Source organism: Trichoderma asperellum, chromosome 7 (genome assembly GCF_020647865.1).
Source record: "Trichoderma asperellum chromosome 7, complete sequence".
Classification (NCBI taxonomy): Eukaryota; Fungi; Ascomycota; class Sordariomycetes; order Hypocreales; family Hypocreaceae; genus Trichoderma; species Trichoderma asperellum.
In genome coordinates, this window is record NC_089421.1 from 3261445 (window position 1) to 3285599 (window position 24155).

Genomic DNA, 24155 nt, shown 5'->3' on the forward strand with positions numbered 1-24155 from the left:
GATGTCGACTATCCACCTGTGTCGCATCATTAAACTCACACAGCAGCCATCCATACGGATACCTATGAACAAGACACAACTTCTAATATCTTTCATACACCAATTTTTAGAAACTTTTCCACGCATTTTTTCCAAGATACAGAATGTGTGGATTGAAGCTGAAGGGGCTCTTCACACGAATAATACGTCTTGGAAAGAAGCAATTCTTTGGAAAGTCATGAAGAATTTGCTTCAGCAACATACAAACACTGAAACATTTATTCTTATTCACTATCCTCTCCAGAAGAGCCATGTACAGCCGTTTCAGGATCTAGCATCTTGTCTGTCCTCTTGGATAAAGGAGAACGAAATTTGCGCAAAGGTTATCGTTATACAAGATATAGGCTCTCAGCCAAGGTCAGCCAACAACCTAGCCATACAAGCCGCTATTTCTAGTCACTTTCCAGAGGTGCAGCTCGTAATCGATGAAGATCATCAAGCAGAGTGGGAGCACCTTCTTCAGGCTAGACCCAAGTTTTCAACCTCATGGAGCCATTTGACAAAGATACTTGGGATTGCTCATCTGCCAGCGCCTGGTCCTTGGCTTCCTCTTGTTGAAAAACATCTTCTCACCTCATCCTCTGTTTACAGGGCAGCAGATTTGCCTGTAACAAGACAAGATTATATTACTCGTATTTTGTTTGATTTACTTGTCAAATCCTCACAGCCATGGATCAATGCTGGTCTCTTATGGGTCACACAGGTTGTTCGACCCCTGACTAAATTGGAACTTGAATTCGTTTTGAGTTACGGCTCCTGGAACTATGATGGTAATATATCATCCTTCTGCCTTGTGGAAGAATTTCTAAGATCGATTGCTGGACTCGTAGAGTGCGATGAAAGCACTATTTATGTAACGAATACCGCAGCCATGGAAGCGCTTCAACTTCATTGCGAATGGCAATATCAGGAATCAAAAATCCCAGATATAGACAGTGATATTCTACAAAACGAAACATTACAACAACAAACATTCGAATGGTATTATCCAACATGCCACCCCCACTTACATATTGCTAAAATGTGTATCAATCTTCTTCAGAAGTACTTCGATGGCGAAGCTAGTTATCCTATTGAATCGAACAAGACCGTTTCCGATGAAATGGAAAATAGCTCAAATTCTAGCCCCGGATATTACATGCTACATAAAACTTTAACTGTGGCATCTCCTATGCTTTCATATGCAGCTGACCAATGGCTAACTCATTTGGAACTATGGTGCACCGAATCCGAAGGCTCCGATAAAAAGCCACAAAGAGAAAGAAATATAGACTTGATAACCAAGTTTCTCTTGGATCATAGTTCTCTGAATCAATGGCTAAAGCTTAGGATTCTTCTCCAGGGGCGAAAATTTGATCATATGGCTTTGTATAATATCCAGGACATTGCCAAGGATTTCAACTTTGATCTTAACAATCTTCATGCTCTCGTGAGGCTCGTAGGTATTATCCAACGCGCTAGCGATGCACATATGGGAGACAATGAGAGCTCCAATCATTCTATTATCCTCACGCTATCCCAACTAGGAGATGTCGAGACTTTAGCAAATTTAGATGATAGTATCATCAATAACGAGGAATTGTTGAAAGAAGCATTCGAAACAGGCTCAAATGCTTCCCTGTGTTATCTAGCAGAGAGATTTCCGGCATTTGTACGCTATAATTGGAGCAAAATGGTTTCGGATGCAGTCAAATTAGGGAATGTTGAACTTTTCCATACGCTCATTCAAAGCGATACTGATGATGCTTTTGATTCATCTCTCTGCCAAAGCATTGCAGATTTTGCAAAACTTCCATTGCTCAATGATATATGGCCTCGGCTAAGACCAATTTCTAACACTAAATTGGGCAACAATCAAACTGCATTGCACATAGCGGCTACATCAGGAAACTCCAGTTTAATGGGGAAATTGCTAACAGAAGGCCTCGATGCAAACCAAGCAGATAACTCGGGAGATACTCCGTTAATTCTCGCAGCCAAGTTTGGCCACTTCTCGATAGTGCAACAGCTGCTTGATGTCAAGGCCAACCCATCCTTTGTTGGATCTCAAACTTCTCAAACAGCGTTACATGTTGCCAGTGCATATGGGTATCTAGATATCGTTGAGCTTCTTCTCAGTTACGGTCCATCAGTCATCAAAACTCAAGATTGCAATGGAAATACGCCTCTGCATCGTGCCCTATTGAATGATCATAGAGAGATATCAATGCGCCTCTTACAAGAGTATCCAAAACCAATTAGCTCGCTCGCTGCTGCACTCCCAATAGAGGATACCGGATTAAGCATCTCTATTGTAGACATCATAAACTTGGATTCTCTATCGCCCCTTAACATTGCTATCAAACAGGGTAGAGCCGATGTGGTCCAGAATCTTCTCAAGAAGGGGGCGAGGGCAAATATTGTTGATAAAGACGGCAGAACTGCCGCACACTACGCAGCCGCTCTCAAAGATTCAGCTATTCTGTCGCAATTACTAGATGATGCGAACTCAAATGTGGACGTAAATGCCAAAGACAATTCCGGCATGACTCCTTTACACATTGCATCGTCGCAAGGCTGGGTCACAGGTATTAAAAAGCTAATAGAGTCGGAGGCTGACTGTAGCGTCACAGACGCACAGCAGCGTAGCCCTCTCGAAATTGCTAGTGGAAGAGGGTATAGTAACGCAGTTGAGACAATGCTTTTTCTGTGTCATCGCAGCCAACTCACAGCTGGTTTCTTCAAGGCAGTTTTAGGGAACCACATCAGTGTTGCTGAGCGTTTAATGGATGGTGGAGCTGACAAAAACGCTCTCATGCCGTTGCCGGGCTCTCCGTCGGCTCTACATTATGCAGTTGCGGAATCTAACGTAAGATTAGTCCAAGCATTAATCATGCGGAGGGCAGAACTTAATCTTCAGGATCAAGAGGGAAGAACCCCTTTATATGAAGCCGCTTCCCGTAACGTGGCCAACTGTCTCAAGCTTCTCATCAATGCCGGTGCCAATATCAATATTACCGATAATTCTGACATCAGCCCTCTGGCAGCAGCAGCAGCACAGAACCATGAGCATTCTATCGACCTTTTGCTCGAGTTCACGGCGCAATCTGCTATGTTACAGGGAGCCGATGAGTCGATAAGCTTAGACATAGCTTTGCAAACCAGACAAAGTGTATTAGCAAAGATTGTGCGGCGCTTAGTCCGCGACAAGACCAAATGGGACGTATCGGATTCTGCATTAAAATTGTTGATGCAGAACGATAATGAGGCCTTGGCAAAGCTGCGAACTCTCCTTAAAGCCGGGCTGCAACACAATCGCATTATTGGCGACTACGGCACGATGTTGCATCACGCTGTCCTTTGGGATGACATTGGCCTTGTTAAGTTACTGGCTGAAGATGATCATGCCCAGCCTGGTATTGTATTTAAAGAATATGGTACACCACTCCAAATTGCCGCTGAGCAGGCTAGCTATAATGCACCGGAAATTATACAAATTCTTCTCAGTGCAGGAGCTGACCCGATGCTTGGCAGCGGAGGACGAGGCTCTCCCCTACATGCTGCCGCATCCATGCGCAATGGACGTTGCGAAGGCAGATATGAAGAAATATTCAAAACTATTGTTAATCATACGCCTGATACACTACATAAAGAGGCCGGTAATTTTCCAACAGTCTTACAATCCGCTGTTGCCTCTGGCACACTTGAAATGGTGAAGTTAGTGATTGAGAGCGGCGCTCATCTTGATGTTATTGCTGGAAAATGGGGGACGCCACTGCATCTCGCGGTAGCATCTACATATCGAGCCGAAACAGACCTGCTCCTCTATCATGATGATAGCTCACTGACTGTAGGTAGTATTGATCAGGAAGGCAGGATACCATTGCACATGACACCACGGAGCGATTATTTCTGGCAGTCGGAATTCTATGAAATGACCCGTAGTGAAGAATATGGACCTCTCTATAGAGAATTCCAAAAACGCCATCTGCTGCATTTCTGTGCGGGAAATGGTTGTGAAAGCCTGCTGTCGATGATCCTCAAAGCTAAGCCTGAGGCAGTACGTGATATAGACGAGGACGGTTGGACGCCACTTCACTGGGCATGCCGTCAAAAGAACTCCGTGGATATTATTCATATACTACTCGACAACGGGGCAGAAAAGAATGCTGCAACTAAGAGAGGATGGCGACCAATTGATGTTGCTAAATATCATGGCGACATTGCTAACGAACACATGGATGAAAAAACACTTTCTTGTCTACAGCCTAATAACGATGCAGTGAATAGCATTGAAACATCAAACACGGACTGCCAAGAAGAAGAGACACTTCCCATCAAGTTTTCCCGCCAAATGACGCAACACAAATGCGACTCGTGTTTTTGCGTAAGTATGCTCTGAATCTTCCCCACGCCTTCATGCAGCATTTATGAAACCTGAATCTTTTTTTTTTTCTGACCGCTTCGTCCATTGAATTGCATCTAGCCGATCTATGGCCCACGGTATCATTGTAGTGATTGCCATGACTTCAATATGGGTTTCAAATGCTATCGCCATGTTAGGAAAGCGCACTATCAAGACCACAGTTTTACGAAGTACGGACCTACCTCTAATTACTCAGTTAGTAGGTGGGAATAAGCTAGATATTGAATCACATTTACTCTTTGAAGAAACGCTTGGCTTGAATATTTTTATTATATTTTTAAGTTTTTATGCTTTATGTTACGACCTGGTTCCCCGTAACAGATAGATCCCTTATAAGCAGCCGGTTCCGTTACAGTAATTGCTACAATAGCGATTATTGGCCTAATCTTTTGCCCTGTTTGGCTTAACGGTATAACGGATCGTTACACTTTATATTTTAACTGCGTAGGTATCTATAATGAAGTCTTGTAGTATTTCATAAGTGTATGCTTTATTTCTCGACTTTGGCTTTTCTTTTAAATCCAGCTTTTATACTTGGCCTTGATGAACAACTCAATTCACCAAGTAGTCGCGAGATTTACAGATTGACCTAGCAGAGAACCTTTTTGCCAGGCCAAACAAGGCGGAGGTCACCAGTAGGAGTATAGCAGACAAACCCATTTTTGCCGTCCCGCCCTTTATTCAAAGTATCGAAATAGAAGTCCTGGCTGATCATCTTGGAAACATAGTCTGCAGCATCCTTAGATCTATTGCCATACCTTATCTTGGGGCTGAAACTCTCATCTTGTGGATGCTCGGCCTCCGCACCTCGAGGAGTTTCTGTATGTTTCCTCCAGGAGACATCGTTCCCAACTACCCCACGAGCATGGCATATAGCTATTATTTGCTAGCTATCATATTTATTCTATCCTTATGTATTAGGATCGATTCCAACATGACGGTTCGGCTTGTGGAATTTTAGTTCGCCGTATGAGCTAAATTAATGGAAATCAGCTGATCCAAATTGATCACACACTCTCTCCTACGGGGACTGAAACATTTCCTGGCGGATACCCCGAAGGGCTACTATCGCGTGGTCATGGGTAATTTACTTTTGGTCTTTCATTGAGTTCCCATAATGTTAATTCACATGGTACGGCGAAAGTAACCCGATGCCAAATATTCTCTTAAGTGGTAAGCAAGGTTGAAATGTACTAGCAAAAGTTCCAGAACATAGTCGGTCTTAAGCATGGAAAGCTCTTTAGTGGATACCTATGGCTGAAATTCTGATATAATGTCTTATAAATATTACATAAATACATTTCAAATGTTGAAACCATGATTTGTTCTTGTATAAACTTGAAGGTAGGTAATAGCTTATATCAGTTAACAATGTGAATTCATTTGCTATATGTCACTTTTTACAATCCGCTTGCTACAGTAATAGACAAGAGCATCCGCCTCGGTGTTAAGGCATTACAGCCTCATACACAAGGCTTATCCAGTTGTACAGCCATCCCTCTCCTCCATCAAGGGGCTGAAACTCTCCTGTCTTACGAGGCTGAGCTTGTCAATGGATGTCAACTCCGCTGCCACAGCCTGATGTATAAGGCTTATAGGTACACTTTATGCGAGGGAGCGTGGGGGTGATGAATTTTCTCGGGTTTGGATGGCTTGCGCTAGGAAAGAAAAAGCCTGATCATTTTTAATGTACAAACGTAGTCTTTTCGTAACGGCTCAGCTGCGTAGCCGGCTATATCAATATCCCCGAACAGGCGACGCAGGATGAACAGCCACAGTTTATTCAGAGGAATAGTCAAAAGTAAGTCAAAAGCCTCAGTCAGCTTGATGAAACCAAGTTGTTAGGAGATATTATAGCCTAATGATTGTGGAATACTGTTCAATTGTGACATCCTATTAGAAAGAACTGAATCGCGTATCCTGAATTGAGTGAAGTCTATCTTATCTTGTGGCATTTAATTTTATAATGTCTGATACATCTATCTACGTCTTTCAATGTGGCGTACATTATATACGCCACCATAGCCTCCAATCCTCCGCTTGCCTTCAACGATCTGTGCAATGGGTAATTGTTGAGTCCTAAATTGGAGGCTTGGGAAGCACAAAGAAAAAGGAGCCGCCTTTGCTATATATATTTCATTTAACAGGATATCGCACTGATACAACAAGTTCCTATTACCGCATTGATTTAGAAATCTCTGAATGCATACGGCATATATACATAATAATCACGGCTTGTGCTGGTGACTAAAGAAGAATATACCTTGCTTCAAATAGGATGCATATATAAAAAACGTTATGAAAGATAATGAATTACTCGAGTTTAATGATATTTGATCCATTTTAATACTCTGGTTTAATATATGAAGTTTCCTCTAGTATCGCAACATTGATTTAGATGCACTGCAAATATGCCTCATCATGGAGCTGGATGCAAAAATAACATCACTTGAAAGATAACTACCATTTAGAAACCTATTTCATAGGCCTTAAAGGTGCATCATGAGGCTCAGTGCAATGAAGTGGCTCCCCTAAATGCACTGTAAGTAGTCGCGGTCAGCAGTCATGTTTGCTGCGATGCTGACATAGACATGCAATTTTCTGTCAGCTTTTCAGCCTATTCCGCCGTTCGGCGAACCTTCATCCTTCAGGAGGAAAAAATGGCACGAATTGGTGAATGCATTGCCCTATTTCGTTCAGCTTGACCGAATTCGGCTTTTGAGCGTGTTTGTCACGGCCGCGTCACGCTGACAGCGTCCAAAGAGATATAAGAATGAGCTTGGGAATCATCATGTTGGTCCTCGAACCAACAAGCACTCCCAAAGAACATTTACTAGATAATTAAAACATTTAAATCATTGCTTTATCTTCTATTCACCTATTCAAACTTTGATTCTAACAACCAATTTTACAAAATGAGACTCCCTCTTGTAGTAGTTATGGCTTCAGTTGCCGGTATGTTCACATCTACATCTGACATAACATCTTACACGCTGGCAGCTTAGTTTATAGACAAGCAACTAACGAGGATCTCAGATGCCAACGGCACCAACTCATCTGCAGGCCAATCTTCAGGGTCCGCAGGATCTGGGTCTGGAAACACTTCGGCCAGCACACCCTCCGGCTCAGGTGGAAGCAGTGGCGGATCTTCTGGATCTCAGAAGAAATAGCTTAAAGGGCTTCACGACTTTCCTCTTCTACGCCAAACGCAAAACTACATGTGCAGTTCAATGTTTGGATTTGTTTGATTAGAATCTTTTGACCAGGGCAACCAAAGGTTATAGACGCCAGTCTTGTAGAACACAGTGTACTTTTATAGATTAGACTAGACAAGAATGTTTCATGACGTTTACTTCGTTCTCGCTCTCGCTCTTCTTGAATCGGAACTCGCCGCATCGCAATGCGGCTCGATGCCGCGACTGAGCCCTGCCTTATGAATGCAGAGACGTGGAACGATGCGTATGTGTTTACGCGCACATCCTAATCGAAGATCCTTCGGTTCGCCCCAAAGTGCTGGAACACTTCCCCCCATTGGTTAATTTGGCCTTGGGTTAAATTTTAGCTCCCTATTGCCGCCCGGCCACTTATATCCGAGAACAGTCTGTCGGGGCCGCGAAGGAACACCCACAAGACTGACTCAATGTACCGCCCACTCTTCCGCCAGAACCCCAAAGACTGTGAACCGTGTTTTCCGTTTTGGGGAAATGGGTTGCTGGAGAGCTGTAAGCTGAGGTTCTCTGCAATGTTGCATCGCATCGCGCATAGAGCCATGGCTTCTTCGTTTGTCGATTGGGGAAGGTGTTTGTTCTCTAGTCCTTGTTGCTATTATTTTCTTCTGTTTCTTCTCCTCTTCTTCTCCGCTTCTTGCCCTTGTTGTTATTAATAATGCGAGCTGCGCATTGTGCAAGGCACGCCAAAAGTCTGCCTGGCATCTCGATACCATCGGTGCTAGCGTCGTGTACTCGTTCATATTTAGAATACAACGCACGATCGGGCAGCGTCATGTAGGCGCGCCGCAGCTCTGGTTTGTGCCCAGCCGCGATTCCCGTGACCAAATCGTGGCCAGTATGCCTTGATGCCAGGGGCAATCCTTCCTGAGATCCTCCTGTTTTCTGCGCCTCGTCCGAAGCGCTTATTGGGCCAACCGCGAAACGGACATGGATCTGGCATTCGCCACACTGCTAACTGAAGCTGGAATGGCCCTAGAGAGCAACTGCCGCGGCGTATCTTACGGCAGTCATTGCGTGTTCAAGAATCAATCCGTTCATCCAAAGCTGGAGATTCGTCTTCGCAAACGAACCAAGCAAGCGTGGAATTACTAGCCGATGGCCTCCCATCATCTGACTACATGAACCGCCATTCCTCTCATCTTCGGATATTTCCACGTCCGGAGAAGGCCTCGCTGGTGACCATCTCTCTGGCCGCCGATTGGCCAGCCTTATGGCTATCCCAATAGCCCCAATAGGCCCCAATAGCCCCCCTTGCGCCGAATCATCGCTTCCTGCTCTGCTGATTTGCTTCGGAACTAGTTCACGGCCCCAAGAACTTTTGCTTGGATTGGACAGCTTGGCTTCGCCATTCACTATTCCTAGTGACTAGTCGTCCAAGCCGCACCCACTGCCCTGGGATTTGTTGCGGCGTTGTGCAGTAGCCTCGCTAACCAGATCAAGCACACAACCTTGCAGGATCGCCACGCACGCAAAAAAGGCAAAATGGGCCGCCAAGATTGGACGAATTGGCCGCTTTTTGCGACCTTCTAGCGCCTATGTGTTTATAGCTTTTGCATGAGCGCCTAGTAGAGCCATAAACAACCCTTTTCGAGTTAGGTGATGGCATCCCGGGTATCGGCTACGCACAAGATGACTGGGGCGTGGCTTGTGGCATGAGATGCTGCACGCTGTGTGCCCGCCCCCAATGCTGAGGGGTCTATCAAACAGATTCCTTCGAGACCCTTGTCGGTGGAAAATATGTTTAAATAATGGGATATCTTTTTTGTTCTCGACGTTCTACCCGTGAGATAGTCTTACACGCACCATTGTCTTTCTACTGCATGCCGCGAATCTATTCAATCTATTATCAACAACATGGCAATGTCAGCGTCCAACTCAGAGCGAGCTTCCGGCAATCGAAATGTACTAAGGCTTTCTATTCATAATGAAGAGGGAATTGAAGAGAAGGTTAGAATTGATAGCATTATCGATGCTGAGGCAGCTGCAAAGGAGAGACGCAGAACGCAAAACAGAATTGCTCAGCGGAAACACAGTAAGTGGGCCGAGAAATGAAGCCGGTTCGAGTGAGCTCCATGAATGCTGACCGACTATTTCAACGTATAGGGCGCCGAAAGGCCGAGAAGAAACTATCTGCCATGTCCACATCACCTGATATTCGAGTGCTGTCTCACCCTGGGCCCTGCTGCTCTTGCGTTACAGGACGGCCAGGGAATGTTGGGACAGAGGATTACAGCCAGAATTTCATATCCATCACATCCCCAAACTCATCCTATGGTCCTCTTACTCCTTCGGCTTTTTCTGATTATGAGGGCCATTCCACCGTGTCCGCCAGAGAGGTGATCGGCAACGAGCTCCCCAACCAGTGGTCTCCATTTTGGTCAGCGACATCTCCATTATTCGACACCGACGCTAATGTCCTGCCGCCCGGAGACGCTCTTGATGGCCGTAGCCACAGCCCCATCCCAAGTTCAGCATCACTGGATATTCAGTCTTTTCAGGATTCGCAGTCTTCGGCGTCAGCCCTGCCGTACGACGTATCTCCGGGCCTCTTGAGAAGACAAAAAAGTAATTCACTATCCCCAGAAGCACCTATCGGTGGCCAATTCCCTCTGCATTTGGCTGCAAGGGGTGGGTACATAGGAACTATAAGCCTCCTCATTAGCAGAGGAGCTAGGCTAGACATTAAAGACACATATGGGCGAACTGCGCTGCACTATGCTGCTGAGGCTGGTCAATTCGAGGCTGTGACCATGCTACTCTCCTTGGGAGCAAACCCTTTTCTGGCAGACGGCGAAGGATGTAGTAGCTTACATGTCGCTGCCAGTAAGGGTCGAGAAGACATAGTTCGGGTGCTGATGGAGCGGGGGATGGATCCAAATCTTGGAGTTGGGAGTGACAATGAAGCACCCTGACATTTTTTTCTCTCTTTTTTCTTTGGGACATATTTTTTCTACTAGATACCAATTATAGCTCAATAAAATGATAGAAGTTGATCTTCAATTTCCTTGCCCATTTGACCAATGCCATCTACTTTGTAAATCAATTTGTTTCATTTAGCTCGCGATTGAGCAATCATCACCTAGAATAGTGAATTGGGTATGTATCTTTGAAGCTGGAACTATCTGAGTGCATTAGGACGAATCAATAATGAGCTTGTCCTTGCTATCCTCCTTTTAAAAGTTCATCCTCTTATTTTATGCAACTGATTATAAGAATAGATTTCCTTGATGTCCGAATAAACATCCGCTGTGTTCTAAGCTGTGGGCTCGGAATTAGTAGGGCTTGCGCCACTGTCGATCTGCTCCAGTTTAATGGCAGTCTGTAAACCCACGGTAGCACCAGCTGCTCTTCGTTGTGAATACATACCTACATGGTATAGTATTTGGCCCTCGCCTCAGCATCTCATATCACTGGATTGGGCCTAGCCAAGCTGCACTGCACCTAGATCCGCAGCAGTTCTAAAAATGAACCTATTTCATGCTTATTATAAAGCAGACTACCAAAAAGAGGCGCAGCCACTGTTACTAGGAGTGGCTATAGCCGGCTGCCGCTAGGGCTGCCGATTGTCTCACTAGTGCCCTAATGTCAGACAGAATACGAGATACACTGTATACTATCATGCGAGGATTTGACGTCAGGACATATATATGTGGCTTCGACTCAAACCACTGTTTGACAATGTTTTAGTTGAAAAGTCAAGAGGAGGAGGCGTTTTATTTCTATAATTGACTTTGCACAAGCACAGCCGCAAGATGGTCTTCCAGGCACCCACAGGGAACCTTGATGTGCTAACATGCTACCTTCTCGCCAGCATCTCTCAGGATGAGCTTCGGGCTTTCAAGGCAGCCTTTGAACTAGGTAATTTCGCACGGTTTTCTCCCATGCTGAAGATCAAAATTGTTCGCCCTCCCGAAGACTACATTGGCCAGTCTCACGAATACATTCGCCGCAAAGAAGATGAAGCTGGCCGCCAAAGGGCTTTTCTCATCCTGGATGACAAAGCGATGGAAAACGACGCTGTGTGGTACATTTCTTATTTTGCAGACGATGAGCCTCCTGAGGATCAGTGGGCTGTGAGCAAAGAAGTTCTATGGAAAATGCTCATCAGAACTGATAAGTTGGCGACGGTGTATGTGAACTACGGCATTAGCAACACATCTCTCCAAGAAGACTTGGGCAACTGCGGCGTGGAGTTTCCTGTAAAAGAGGGGTATGAACAGCCCGAAGTTTTCGATTACAAGATGGATATGCACAAAGTACAATACAGCCAGCCGACATGGGTCAGGGCTGAGCCCCAAGAATACGAATTAAATAAAGGCGGCGAAGAGTTCGGGACATATGTCGCATCACCAAATACACTTGCAAGGCTAAAAGATGGAATTGCAGAAGAGTCAGGAGTATTGAACGACTGGGTAACACCTTATCCAGCGGGCCCGTTTCGAATGCCAGATGGAACGAAGAAGGAATTTCCCGAGGGCACAATGGTTCTGCAGTTAAAACTTAACCCTGATTTTCCCTGGCCACCTTTTAAGTGGCCCAAAGGGTCACTATAATGAATATCAAAGTTTTGGGCTGTGAAGAGCATGTGAGGAGAATTAAGAGTTTACCGGCATAAACATAAATAGTAGTATGATGAACTTCATGATAGTGTCGTCGAGTTTGGACCTCATCTCACACAAAATGAGCTACTGAAGTGTATAATCTAACTAGAAGATGAAGATTTTGACATGTCATTCAGTCATTCGGTCATTCACCTATCTCAAAATTATTCTCCGCCCAGGGCAGCGTTGATTCGTTAATATCCGTTTAGTTGATATATCCAATCTACTCTGCAATAAATCCTAAAACTGAAGCTGATTTGAGGTACAATCTTGCAATGTTCGCGACCAATGTAAATAATGCTTAAGAAACTCTGTGTGCTACATTGACTTAAACCCTTACTTGAATGTTTACTAGGATATATCTTTGCCGCTTATAGAGTGCTAAGAAGCATTACAACAGAGAGACCATGCATGACTCTAGTGTAATTAACACGCAATACTTATATTAAAATAGGAATAAATCTATCAGAGACTGGATGCGGTATGGTATATATACTCTATATTACTATATATATGAAAAGAAAAGACAAAAGTGGTGATTTACAATATTAACGCCCAACGCACTATCCAACCCTACCTATATTTCCACAGGCTCCTACCCCAGTTGAAAACCAAGACACATTTTCCAATTATGTGACCAAGGACAAGTGGCAGCCCAAACTTGAACCAAGTAAAAGGCTGCCACAGTCTAGGCTCAGGCAGCTTTACCCTATTATCTTGCCCTCTCTTCGCCGCTATATCTCCTACTCGCCTCCCAGTAAATGCTTCGACGGCCTCTACCATGATGTGTACAGTCGCTTCCGGCTGGCTCAAGAACGGGGAGTGGCTAGTCTGCAGTTCCCTGTGCTCAACAGAAGCACCCATTCCTCTCGCCATTCCGACATTCATGCGCTGCACTACCACTGGTAGCCCATAATCTTCAATGGTGCCAATATACCAGGAAGGCACATCTAGCCAGCCAGAGTATGAGTATTCACCTCCCTCAAACAACGCCTTGAGACTCTGTGGCCTGAGCTGAGAGCATCGATACTCTGCCTCGTCGGCTGTTAGATCATGGTAGAAGAACTCGCGCGTAGGAATAACGATTTCGGCAAATCCAGTAGCTTTATTTACGCGCCAAGTAGGGGGTGGACGGCCGAAGAATGGATCCATAAAGGCAAGTCCTGTAAAGGTGTAGCCAGAAGCAATAAGGATAAGCCCAATGACATGGCCAGTGGCTGGGCCTTGTGACGCCTCTGCATGCTGAATACTGGTTCCTTTGGCGGTTTCTCGTGGTCGCGCGAAACCCTTGATGACGCTGTTTCCAACTATACCACCGTACGAGTGGGCAATAACTATCACGTCTCGTCCACAGCTTGTTTCGTCAGAAACTGCTTTCCTGGCGGCGTCGAGATCATCTTTAAAACTCGCATTTGGATCTCCGGTTGTTGAAGGGAGAGTTACTGCGATGCATTTCAGATTGTGCTTCTCCTGCAGGAGTTCGATAACTAGATCGTAGCATGTAGCCGCATGCCATGCACCCGGGATGAAGACTAGCGTCGGAAAGTTTTGCATTTCAGAGTACGGAGTACGCTGACGGCTTGTGGCGTTTGTTGTCTTAAGTCAGAAGTAAAGGTGAAAAAGAGGTGAATCACTGCAAGAATGCCGAATATGCTATGCTAATTTAGAATCAAAGGAAAGAAAAGGAGCAATTGCTTGTTGGTTCTATCCCTGGTGGTCAAATTGTAGTCTTTGTGGTCAATTGTTCGGCCTTCGTAGTTGCTCGGCCTGCGAGGCGAGGCGAAGTCCGAGAGATGGCCTAACAAAGGGGACAACGGCGCACTAAACTAAGTCATGCTGCACTACTAGCCAATCATAGAACATGCATTGAAACAATAGATGAAGCATAGCAAGCGAATATGACCAATAAGAGCAGAAATATATATATATATATAGAATACTCAAATTTAAGATAAGTTTTTTCTTCTGATAACCTCTAGGTGTATATACCTAGGTACGTTGAAATCCCTCCGATTAGCTTGCAAAGCGGTGCGAGAAAAACGGGGACTGCAAAATGATGAAAATACACACACATAAGCTGAAAATATGAAAACTAAGTTACCAATTCAATTGTGGGTGTTGGTGGAATTGCAGTGCGCAAATTGGAGAGCTCTGTGGCAATTGTCTCTGAATTCTCTATTTCTCTTCGCACCCCTAACTTGCATTTAGTTTATATGTCAAGATCGTGGTTTCGCGCCAATTTAGTAGGATCTACCATCTCATATGTTAAATAGCTTGCTGTTTGCTAACCTAAATCATTATCTTTTATTGTACTATATATTTACACGGTTGGTAAAACCTGATTAAACCGACAGTGAATAGGCGTTGCCCATTCTTAGCTCTGTAATGTAACTGCATTTCCAAGGGATACGGCAGTTATTGCTAAATTTGGTGAATGTATAGCATCTCTTGCAGTTGGTGAAGTATCATTCTGTCCGTAACAACAGGAGAGAGGAAGCCCTATGAAATGGCATTATAAGAAAGGCCTGGTCCAGTTAGCTTCACTCTCAATTTCTCGTAAAGATTAGGTAAATGGCAGTTGCATTTCAACAGATATAGCACATAGAGCGTATTATCAGTTAGAGGATCAGATATTTGTCAGCCTGTGCTTACCCAGCTTACCCGAAACTGCCTACGTGGATGTACGGAGTGCAAGAGTTTATAAAGGAAATGTATTGAGATGCGGCTTTTTCCGCTGGGCACTACATTACCTTATATAAAGACGTTCCCAATGCATGTGACCTTGAGATCTCTTCACGAATTTAGCTTTTTATTGTTGCAACGTTGTACCTACTTCTCCCAACATCTAACGTCTTTTGCAAAACGCATTCACCATGGCCTCACCCGCTCCTCAAGTGCAAATAATAGACAAATTGGACCACACAAAGCAATATATAGTCACTCTCCATGATGCGTATCCTCTACCCCCTTTAGCGAAGGGCAATATTCGCATTCGCAGTCGTATTATCTCCCTCACTCTTAATAACTTCACCTATGCCCAGCTGGGCCATGTCCTGGGCTGGTGGAATGTCTGGGCCGCAATTCCATCACTACCAGCGCCCTACGATGACCCTTCCAAGTACGGTCGCATCTCGGCTTGGGGCTACTGTGAGGTAACTGAGAGCGAGAACGACAAAATCCCGGTCGGAACTCAGCTATACGGCTACATTCCCATTGGAGACTATCCAGAGACTCTTCAGGTGGTTGTTGACGACGAGACTGGTCATATTTTGGAAACTACTGAACGGAGAGCCGGCCTTATGCATATATATAACCGCTATCAGCCATCTCCTCCAGGGGTGGACCCGTTATCAGCAGACAGGTCATCCGCGGCCTGGGACTCGGTTGCGCGAGCTCTGGGCGAGACCGGCTATTTGCTAAACCGCTATGCCTTTGGCTGGGACAAGACAAAGGTCGTCAATCCATCAGGCGCCTCATTGCCATGGAGCTCAGACGACGCAGATCTAACAGACGCCGTGGTGATATTTTTCGGGGCATCTGGCAAAACTGCACTGAGTCTCGCACACCAGCTCCGCCGAGCACGGCCCACCGAACACCAGCCTCGCAAGCTCGTGGCAGTTGGATCGGCCAAATCACGAGACTTCACTGAGGGGACTGGTCTGTTTAGCGATGTGTTATTGTACGAGGACCTTGCTAGTGGAACCGATGCCAGCATTGCCGCCAAACTGGGGATAGATGCCAACACCAAGGTGTTACTCGCCAACTTTAGTGGGCGAGGCACGGCTGACCAGGAGCTGCGTGCTGCCTTGACTCGCGTGTCCAAAAGCGTTGCCATTCTTATGGTGGGCGGCGATCCGACGGGTAATGGCTCTGGGCTGGGTAATATGCCGAGAAGCGTCCTTCAATGCAGTGCTTCTCACCTGCGAGATGCCGCCCTAGAGATGGATGGTGCAGCAGCATTCTTTGAGAATTCAGCTCGCGAATGGAATCGATTCAAGGAGGACGTGGCGGCCAAAGCAATGAAATTGCAATGGGGCAAAGGATTAGAGGAATATTCACAAGGCTGGGATGCGCTATGTAATGGGAGTGTCGACCCAACTCTTGGCTTGGTGTATGAAATTTAGGCCCGGATTGTTGATCGCGTAGACTGTAGTATTGCTCACAAGATGCATCCTTGTAAGCTTACCCAAAGATAGGGCCCACTCAAAATTGAGGCATAGAACTGTGTCTTTGTTGTACTGGATTACGGCGCAAAACTACGTTTCATAGAGCTGTTCACGATGAGAAATGAGAGCTTAACGTATAAGGTTAAGCTGTTAAAGGTCTGTATCCTCCTAGCTGTGATTGATCTCATAAAAGAATGAAAATAAGGCAATAGGTGACGAATGCCGTTGAGTCTTTGAGCGTCTACAGACTGGCCTAAATAGCCGCGGCGAACGATCATGACCCATAGGCGACTATGGAGTAGGTACCCCATTAAGGGTGGGGTAAACAAATAGGGACCACAAAATGAGAATACATTCACACACAAGTAGGGCAATGGACACTGAAGTTATAAACGTTACTATCAGCAGAGGCGGTAGAAGTTGCAAGAACCGTAGCAATAGGAGAAGTAAAAACCACTTCCTACAAAGTACAAGAACTCTTATATCATGTTAATAGGGTGCGTAATAAACACGATCTGTGCGTTTATGGTTATACTTTTCTTTCTTTTTTTTTTTTGCTTGTTCGTATATAATGGGCTGCGTCCAGCAGGGGTAGCATGAGAGGTAATGATTGCCCAAAATGTCCACCCCAGCCCAGTGTATTGCCCACTTCTGAAAATTTTCCGCTTCTACATGCATTGCATTTTTTGCTTGTAGTTCGCAATTCTCCGCTTTCAGATTCTCGTAAATACCTCTCTGCGATGCGTGCAGCACAGCCATGACATTGGCCATACGCCTCTCTTGAAGTCAGCAACACAAATGTAAGAGGATGTGATTAGTGAAACCACCAGAAGTGCGTTTCAACCGGTATCGGCTTGTCTAATTGAGTATGCAACGACAGGCTGGGGATAGTCAAGCTTAAAGTAACAAAAGTCAAAATAACAAGCTAAGAACTCAGACATGGATTTTGCTGGATAAATAAGCAACATCCATGTCAGTTCTGTGCCTGAGTTGTCTGCCTTGCTTATGAGCGGCAACTTCCGCCCTTAGCTTTGAAAGGTTAGCGAATACTACACCGAATTGTCCGTATGAAAACCTCATAGTTCAGTCATAAACGCATTCAGTGTGGCATTGGTACCTTGCTAATGTCTATTAACGTAGCAGGTAGTATCTGCACGATGTACCGCGACTAAATGTTGGGGTCTATTATAAGCAGCGAACCACCCCCAGCCAATATAGTGGCTCATGAATTATAATCTATTGGGTATGTAGCCGCCGATCTTGAACCTCGCGCCTCACTCTGCAGCCTTACAATTGGTTCTTGCAAGGAATCCTGAATCCTTCAGCAACCCCCTTTGTCGCATTGCCGCATACCCTTGGTTGTCAACCAGGCTATCACAATGACTAGCGAGCTGATGGGGATTTCGAGCTCAAGGGAGCCGCAAACCGCCTGATTTCGCCCAAGCGAGCCTCCCTCTAGTAAATTTCGCAATGGAACACAAAGCTTTGCCTGGGATGCAATCCTAATCTTCTTTTCTTTCTCAGTTCGTTTTCTTTGTCTTTAATCTACCAACGGCAAGTTCTATCCGTCACCCCGGGCTCCTATGAGCAGGTTACCCGATTATGAGTCTGCGGGGCCGGGCGCGCCCTCTGAAGGTGGTTATTCTGCATTGGAGGTCTCCCACAGACTTAGTGGCTCGGGCGCACCTGAGGTATACCGCGCCTACGATGGATTGGAGGTAGCAAACGGCAATATGAGCGCCGTGGGTAGCGAGGTCAAAGTTGATACCGGAGCAGCCATTGAAGAGCAATTACCACAAAGAAGTCCGCGAAGAAAGAGGTTATGGATTATTGTTGCAGCCGTTGTTCTCCTGTTGGTGGTGGTGGCGGCCGTAGTAGGCGGCGTTGTTGGATCGCGACATCAACACAAAACCACCACAGCCTCGAATTCTTCAAATCCTTCTTCAGATTCTTCTCCAACTTCTGCTTCGACCTCTTCTTCAACCCCCTCTTCTACCCCGTCATCGACGTCGCCAAACGCTGCCTATTCTAGTTCAAGCATTGCAGTAACTGGTTGGTGGACATCCACGTCCAGCTACAGTATCCGCCTCTTCTATCAGGGAAAAGACGAACATCTACGTTTGATAGGCTACGACTCCACAGATGGCATGTGGTCAACAGTAACAACCCTTACCGGCCCGACTCTTAGGCTGGGTAGTCCGATTGCAGCGTGCAATTATAACTCTACTTTGTATTTCAGTTCTGCGGTAACTTCTACAAATGTAAGCCTTTCCCCCTCCTTATTATGCCGCAGACTGTGTGATCTCCCTCTAATGCTTCAAGTTTAATCTCGTAGAATTTTACTCAAATTGATATTTTTTATGTGGACAAATTGGGCCAAATACAAGAGTGGGAGGTCCTAGAACAGAAAGTGCCTACGGTTCAAACCTCTAATATTAACGGAACAATCTCCTCTCTCGGCTTGAAGCCAGCTGCGAATTCGAGACTTGCAACATACTGGCCTAGCCTTATTTTCCAAGACGAACTTAATCAACTACAAGAGACTTATTATACCACAAGTAACAAGTGGCTACAGAATCCTCTGAATCTCCCGTCCCAAAACCATTCAGCACTGGTAGAGGTCGCCTATTCGACAAGCTCAGCAAGGCAAGGCGGCGGAAATTTCATCTATCAGGGTGATGACCAGAAGCTCCTTGCCGAGGGGAGAAGTAGCTCCACCGCATCATTGAAAGCGGGTAAGTTGATCGTGAAAGAGTCTTTATCCCTCTGCCAAATTAACATGACAATACAGATGCACCAACGGTTTCTATCCCACCCAAGTCTCCCATTGGGGCCTTCTCCGTTCCACGAAATTCACAGGCAAACAGCCCTATGAATACTTATACTTTGTGGCAAAATAGTACTGGCGGTATTCAAATAACCTGGATGGATGATGATAATGGCTGGCAAACTACATCAACACCGGATTCCTTTGGAAGACCCGATAAAGGCACAGATATAGCTTGCCTCACGCCATCTGCTTACTCCCTTACCCCGTTACAGCCTAAATACGATATGGCCCGCTGCTACTACTTAGTAGATGGGCGAATAAGAGAAGTAAAATACGATGGCTCAAATTGGTCTGTTATTGGAAATGTGCCATTGGGATAATACTCAATAATTATATATGCTTCGTATTTCTTTTACCTAGTTTTAGATACCATATCATATTTTCCAGCGTTTGATCTCGTTTAGCTATCACAGCTTTAATTAATACGATTTTCCCAGGCCATGCCGCCTCTTTTTCCAAGGTGGCTAGCAATGAACCTGCAAATCTTTAGAGTCGCGACTCTTATCCTTTTAATTTGACATTCAACGTTATTAATGCTATGTATATATGGAAGACTTTATAAACCCTACTCTTAGATGACTCTCGCGGAACGCGTGCAGCGTTAAAGAAGAAGGAAAAGCTTTAGGCTTGGGACGCTGGAAATGCGTGGGATATGGGCTATAGCGACTACGACTACTTTGATGGTTATAACGGGTACTATATGCGTTGTTTGAGTATGGTTTTGGATTTTCTTCCTCCAGTATCTTCTTCCTGCCATTGGCTACCAGCTATACTGGATTTTCTGGCGCCATAACGATCTCTGAATGGGTGCCTAAAGATTTACCTGATCTTTTAGACGAGGATACAGCTTTAAATATTTATCAGAGTATTTTAAGAAACAGCGTGATCAACAATTAAGTAAATAAACGTGATACTTTAGACTGTCCTCAAATGGTGAGAATTGTCCAAGTGGAATAGCCTGGAAGCCAGAAGATAGGTATTAGAAATAACTCAGATAGGCTCATAAACAGGGGTTACCAACGTAGTTTCGATCATCAGCCTGCCCGTCTAAAGAAACTTCTTGAGCGCCAGAACGGGATGCAGATGTGAATTGAAATCAACCATTTATTGATTAGAGTAGTACCAAGCGGTATAATTCAATTCCCTAAACTAAGCCCAAATTAATCTTATAGAGAAATAAATAAAGCATGAACTGCCATAATAATTGCCTAGCACTTATCTACAGCCTCGTGATTTATTTGCTCAAATTTTACTATTGCGGGCTCTTTATGCTAGATGTAATCTAGTGAGACAAGATGATGGGAGAAAGGCCGTCTGCTGGATAGTTCTATTTTCGCCGGCACAGGAACCCAGGTTCGGTTACGGAATGTACCGCTCACCGTATGTATCCTTTGTTTCACGAGTTCAACTACTTATATGTGCATAATGAGATTTGTGTTGTGCTGCTACGAGACGCCGTTATATGCGCAATTAAGCCTATCGACGATATTGAGCAGCGCCGTAGGGCTATGCAGCCTGTTGGGCTGACTTGAGAATGGCTGCTTGGTTGCCTAATCTCTATTGGGCCATCACTATAGCTTGTGATCAATGTTCCGATAGCTACAAATTCGCAGATTGGCTTATTTTCATTTTCATCTCCATCGCCACACTCTTGCCAACAGTTCACTAGAAATACGCTGCCACCTGTCTTTAACTAGAATCATGGCTTTAGAGACACTGCACCCAAGCCACTGTGAGGAGAGCATGGTCTCGGAGCTTCAGGAGAGTGAAACTCTTGGTATACCAGGGGAAACCACCACCACCCTTCCTCCGCCTCAAATTAAGACCATGGTGTGCGACACTGGATTCCACATGGTGGCAAATCGAATCTCCAATCCAAAATCAACATACCGCTATTCACCATTGTCAGCTCATTCTATCCGCCAACTTCGGCTACAACCGCATTCAGACGAACATGCTCTGGTACAATGTCAACTTTTCGAGTATCCTTTCGTGGACTCAGGGAAAGGGACTCACCGTTACGAGGCTTTATCTTACGTATGGGGCTCTGAAGAGAAGCCCCGACGTGTTTCAACCAATGAAGGTGACATATACGTCACGGAAAATCTCCACGCGGCTCTATTACGCCTTCGGGATCACTCCTTGGATCGGATCATATGGGTCGATGCTATTTGCATCAACCAAGATGACATGGAAGAGCGGAATCGTCAAGTTCGGATCATGGCTAAGATATATGCCAGAGCAAGTCGTGTAATTGTCTGGCTTGAAGAGGCAACAGATAGTCGTCCAGTGGGCAATAACGACTCAGCTGATGTTCACCAAGCACTCGAACTAATAAGCAGTGCTGCGGGCGGCCAGCCAGCGAAGTCTTCGGATGACGATGCAAATCGTCTAGCTATTCGCAGGCTTCTTCAACGATCATGATTTGAGCGCATCTGGGTAAGATTTTAGACGTCTAAGGGGCCGACATTTATTAATATAATCTCTTCAGGTACTTCAGGTAGCTGCGGCTCGGAACGTTCTGATCATGTTTTATTCCATGGAAATTGATGGATTTGCATTCTGCACGGGTTTAAACGCACTGAACCTTGCCATGCATGATTCAGAAGTGCAGAGTCGAATTCGTTCTGTGGCCTGCCTTATAAAGGGCGCTAGCCTGCGACCCAAATATGTGGCTGCTAGCTCAGACAGATTTTCTCTTGATATACGCCCCCTCGGGACGCTTGTGGATATGTACCACAATCACAAGGCTAAGGACTGGCGGGACAAGATTTATGCCTTGCTCGGCATGAGCTCTGATATTCCAACAGATCTTTTACCTAACTACAACATTCCATGGACAGACCTCTTCTGTCGACTTATACACTCGATCGTCGGAGAACAAGCATCTGTCCAAACTTGGGACAACAAGCAGGTCGCAGTCATCAAGCAAATGGGCTGTGTTCTCGGCAGTATATCATCAGTATCAAGCACTGGCGATTGGGATGATATACTAGATGTGAGAGTGAGGACCTGGGCCTTATCCACGCCCGACTGGATGATGAGTTATAGGGACTGGACTCTCCAAGCCTCTGCCAACTCTATCAAGGAAAATGACATCGTCTGCCTTCTGCAAGGCGCATCAAAGCCCACGATCATCAGATTATGTCAGGACTATGGTGTCATTGTCGCAATTGCCGTTAACCCCAGGGATGACTCCTGGCAATATGGTTCGCCGCAGGAAAGAATCTTCAACCGTGAATTTCTACTTGCCTGGGACTGGGAAATGTCCCCTGAAGAGTTATGCGGGGCCGACTACGAGTGCTTTTTAAACACACGAGTATTTACGCATACAGAGACGAAAGCGGAGGATCACTGGGGCAAGGCGACCAGATTACACAACATCGGACAGTTATTGAGAGCCGTGAGACAGTATGAGGATGCAATCGTAAAATTATCAAAAGCAATAGAACTTTATGAAAGGACATATGAAACAACTCGACAACAATTGCTTACAACGTTCGGAAATATTTTATTGAACTCGGCCACAGGCGAACCGGGTAAAGCAGAGTGGCTGGAAGCTGTGGCTGATACTCTGAGACTCAGGGGAGATTATACCAAGGTCATAGAGCATGGGGTAATTTTCACTGCAGGATCAGCTGATGAAGAAACAATGAAAAATCCTCTTTCCCATTATGGAGACCAAATTACCGTCACCGAGGAAGTATTAGTGGCAGCGACGACAAATAAATCAAGCGGCATTAAAATATTACAACTGCTTCTCAACCAACACGGAGACCAAGTCCTTATTACTGAAGAGGTAGTGAATTCAGCGGTGAAAAATAGTGTCAGCGGCAAGGAAATAATACAGCTGCTTCTTGATCAATACAGAAGTCAAGTCCCTATTACTGAAGAAGTAGTAGAGTGGGCAGCGGGCAATAGAGACTATGGCAATGAGGCAATGCAGTTGCTTTTTGAAGACCAAGTCCTAATCACTGAAAAGGTGGTGGAGAACGCAGCGAGCAATTTCGAATATGGCAATGAATTAATGCAGCTACTTTTTGACCAATTCGGAGGCCAAGTCCCAATTACTAAAGAGGTGGTGAAGTGCGCAGCGAGTAATCGGGAATGTGGCGATAAAGTAATGCAGCTGCTTTTCGAGCAATGCGGAGACCAAGTCCCTATTACTGGAGGGGGAGGGGGGGGAGGGGGGGGGGTTGGAACGAGCAACAGGAAACGGATACACTGGTTATAAAATAATGCAGCTACTTTTCGACCAATACGGAGACCAAGTCCCAATTACTAAAGGGGCGATAGAGGAAGCAGCAAAAAATAAGTGGTATGGCTATAAGGTAATGCAGCTGCTCTTTAACCATTACAGAGGCCATGTCCCTATTACTGAAGACGCGGTGAAATGAGCAGTGAGGAATAAGCGTGGTGGAATTTGAATAATGCAGCTGTTTTTCGACCGATACGGAGACCAAATCCCTATCACTGAAGAGGTGGTGGCATGGGCAGCGGGTAATAAGTACTTTGGTTACGAAATAATTCAGCTGCTTGTCGACCGATACGGAGATCAAGTCCCTATTTCTAAAGAGACGCTTGAATGGGCAAGACGTAATTACGTCTGTGGTTATGAAATACAGCAGCTGCTTTTCGACCGATACGGAGACCAAGTAGTGAAATGGAGAACATAGAGACGTGATGAAGCGAAATATTACTACTTCATTGGCATCAGTGATCCCAGGATCTGACCTCATAGGGATCGTCCCATGGGCAAGTATTGGAATTTTACACTTATTTTGACTCAATAGCTGCTAAATACTACTGAAGATGTAGTTCTGCATATTATATGCAGTACCAGTAGCTTGAGGCATATCCTTTGTATGCTTCCATTTCTATTGT

General features: G+C 45.3%; 8 protein-coding genes across 8 annotated transcripts; 7 read left to right on the forward strand and 1 right to left on the reverse strand.

Moving 5' to 3' along the window:
* Nucleotides 1-1939: 1939 nt before the first annotated feature.
* On the forward strand, nt 1940-4533 carry TrAFT101_011791 (uncharacterized protein; the record flags this gene model as incomplete). Its single annotated transcript, XM_066129378.1, has 2 exons — nt 1940-4409; nt 4505-4533. The coding sequence occupies 2 exons, from the start codon at nt 1940-1942 to the stop codon at nt 4531-4533; spliced, it is 2499 nt and encodes an 832-aa protein (XP_065985511.1).
* A 4181-nt stretch (nt 4534-8714) lies between these two features.
* Nucleotides 8715-10647, forward strand: TrAFT101_011792 (uncharacterized protein). The gene is made up of 2 exons (XM_024902043.2): nt 8715-9706; nt 9778-10647. Exons 1-2 carry the CDS (start codon nt 9529-9531, stop codon nt 10584-10586), a joined length of 987 nt encoding a protein of 328 aa, XP_024757780.2. The 5' UTR covers nt 8715-9528; the 3' UTR covers nt 10587-10647.
* Nucleotides 10648-11340: 693 nt separating this feature from the next.
* On the forward strand, nt 11341-12452 carry TrAFT101_011793 (uncharacterized protein). Its single transcript, XM_024908600.2, has one exon. It carries the CDS (start codon nt 11427-11429, stop codon nt 12225-12227), a length of 801 nt encoding a protein of 266 aa, XP_024757779.2. The 5' UTR covers nt 11341-11426; the 3' UTR covers nt 12228-12452.
* Nucleotides 12453-12753: 301 nt separating this feature from the next.
* On the reverse strand, nt 12754-13995 carry TrAFT101_011794 (uncharacterized protein). The gene has a single exon (XM_024902707.2). The coding sequence runs from the start codon at nt 13827-13829 to the stop codon at nt 12849-12851; it is 981 nt and encodes a 326-aa protein (XP_024757778.1). The 5' UTR covers nt 13830-13995; the 3' UTR covers nt 12754-12848.
* A 1103-nt stretch (nt 13996-15098) lies between these two features.
* TrAFT101_011795 (uncharacterized protein) lies at nt 15099-16650 on the forward strand. The gene has a single exon (XM_024908599.2). It carries the CDS (start codon nt 15149-15151, stop codon nt 16397-16399), a length of 1251 nt encoding a protein of 416 aa, XP_024757777.1. The 5' UTR covers nt 15099-15148; the 3' UTR covers nt 16400-16650.
* Nucleotides 16651-17835: 1185 nt separating this feature from the next.
* Nucleotides 17836-19751, forward strand: TrAFT101_011796 (uncharacterized protein). The gene is made up of 3 exons (XM_024904241.2): nt 17836-18702; nt 18777-19176; nt 19233-19751. The coding sequence occupies exons 1-3, from the start codon at nt 18025-18027 to the stop codon at nt 19589-19591; spliced, it is 1437 nt and encodes a 478-aa protein (XP_024757776.2). The 5' UTR covers nt 17836-18024; the 3' UTR covers nt 19592-19751.
* Nucleotides 19752-20972: 1221 nt separating this feature from the next.
* On the forward strand, nt 20973-21695 carry TrAFT101_011797 (uncharacterized protein; the record flags this gene model as incomplete). The annotated part of the gene is made up of 1 exon (XM_066129379.1): nt 20973-21695. The coding sequence occupies one exon, from the start codon at nt 20973-20975 to the stop codon at nt 21693-21695; it is 723 nt and encodes a 240-aa protein (XP_065985512.1).
* Nucleotides 21696-21798: 103 nt separating this feature from the next.
* Nucleotides 21799-22688, forward strand: TrAFT101_011798 (uncharacterized protein; the record flags this gene model as incomplete). The annotated part of the gene is made up of 2 exons (XM_066129380.1): nt 21799-22550; nt 22607-22688. The coding sequence occupies 2 exons, from the start codon at nt 21799-21801 to the stop codon at nt 22686-22688; spliced, it is 834 nt and encodes a 277-aa protein (XP_065985513.1).
* Nucleotides 22689-24155: the final 1467 nt, after the last annotated feature.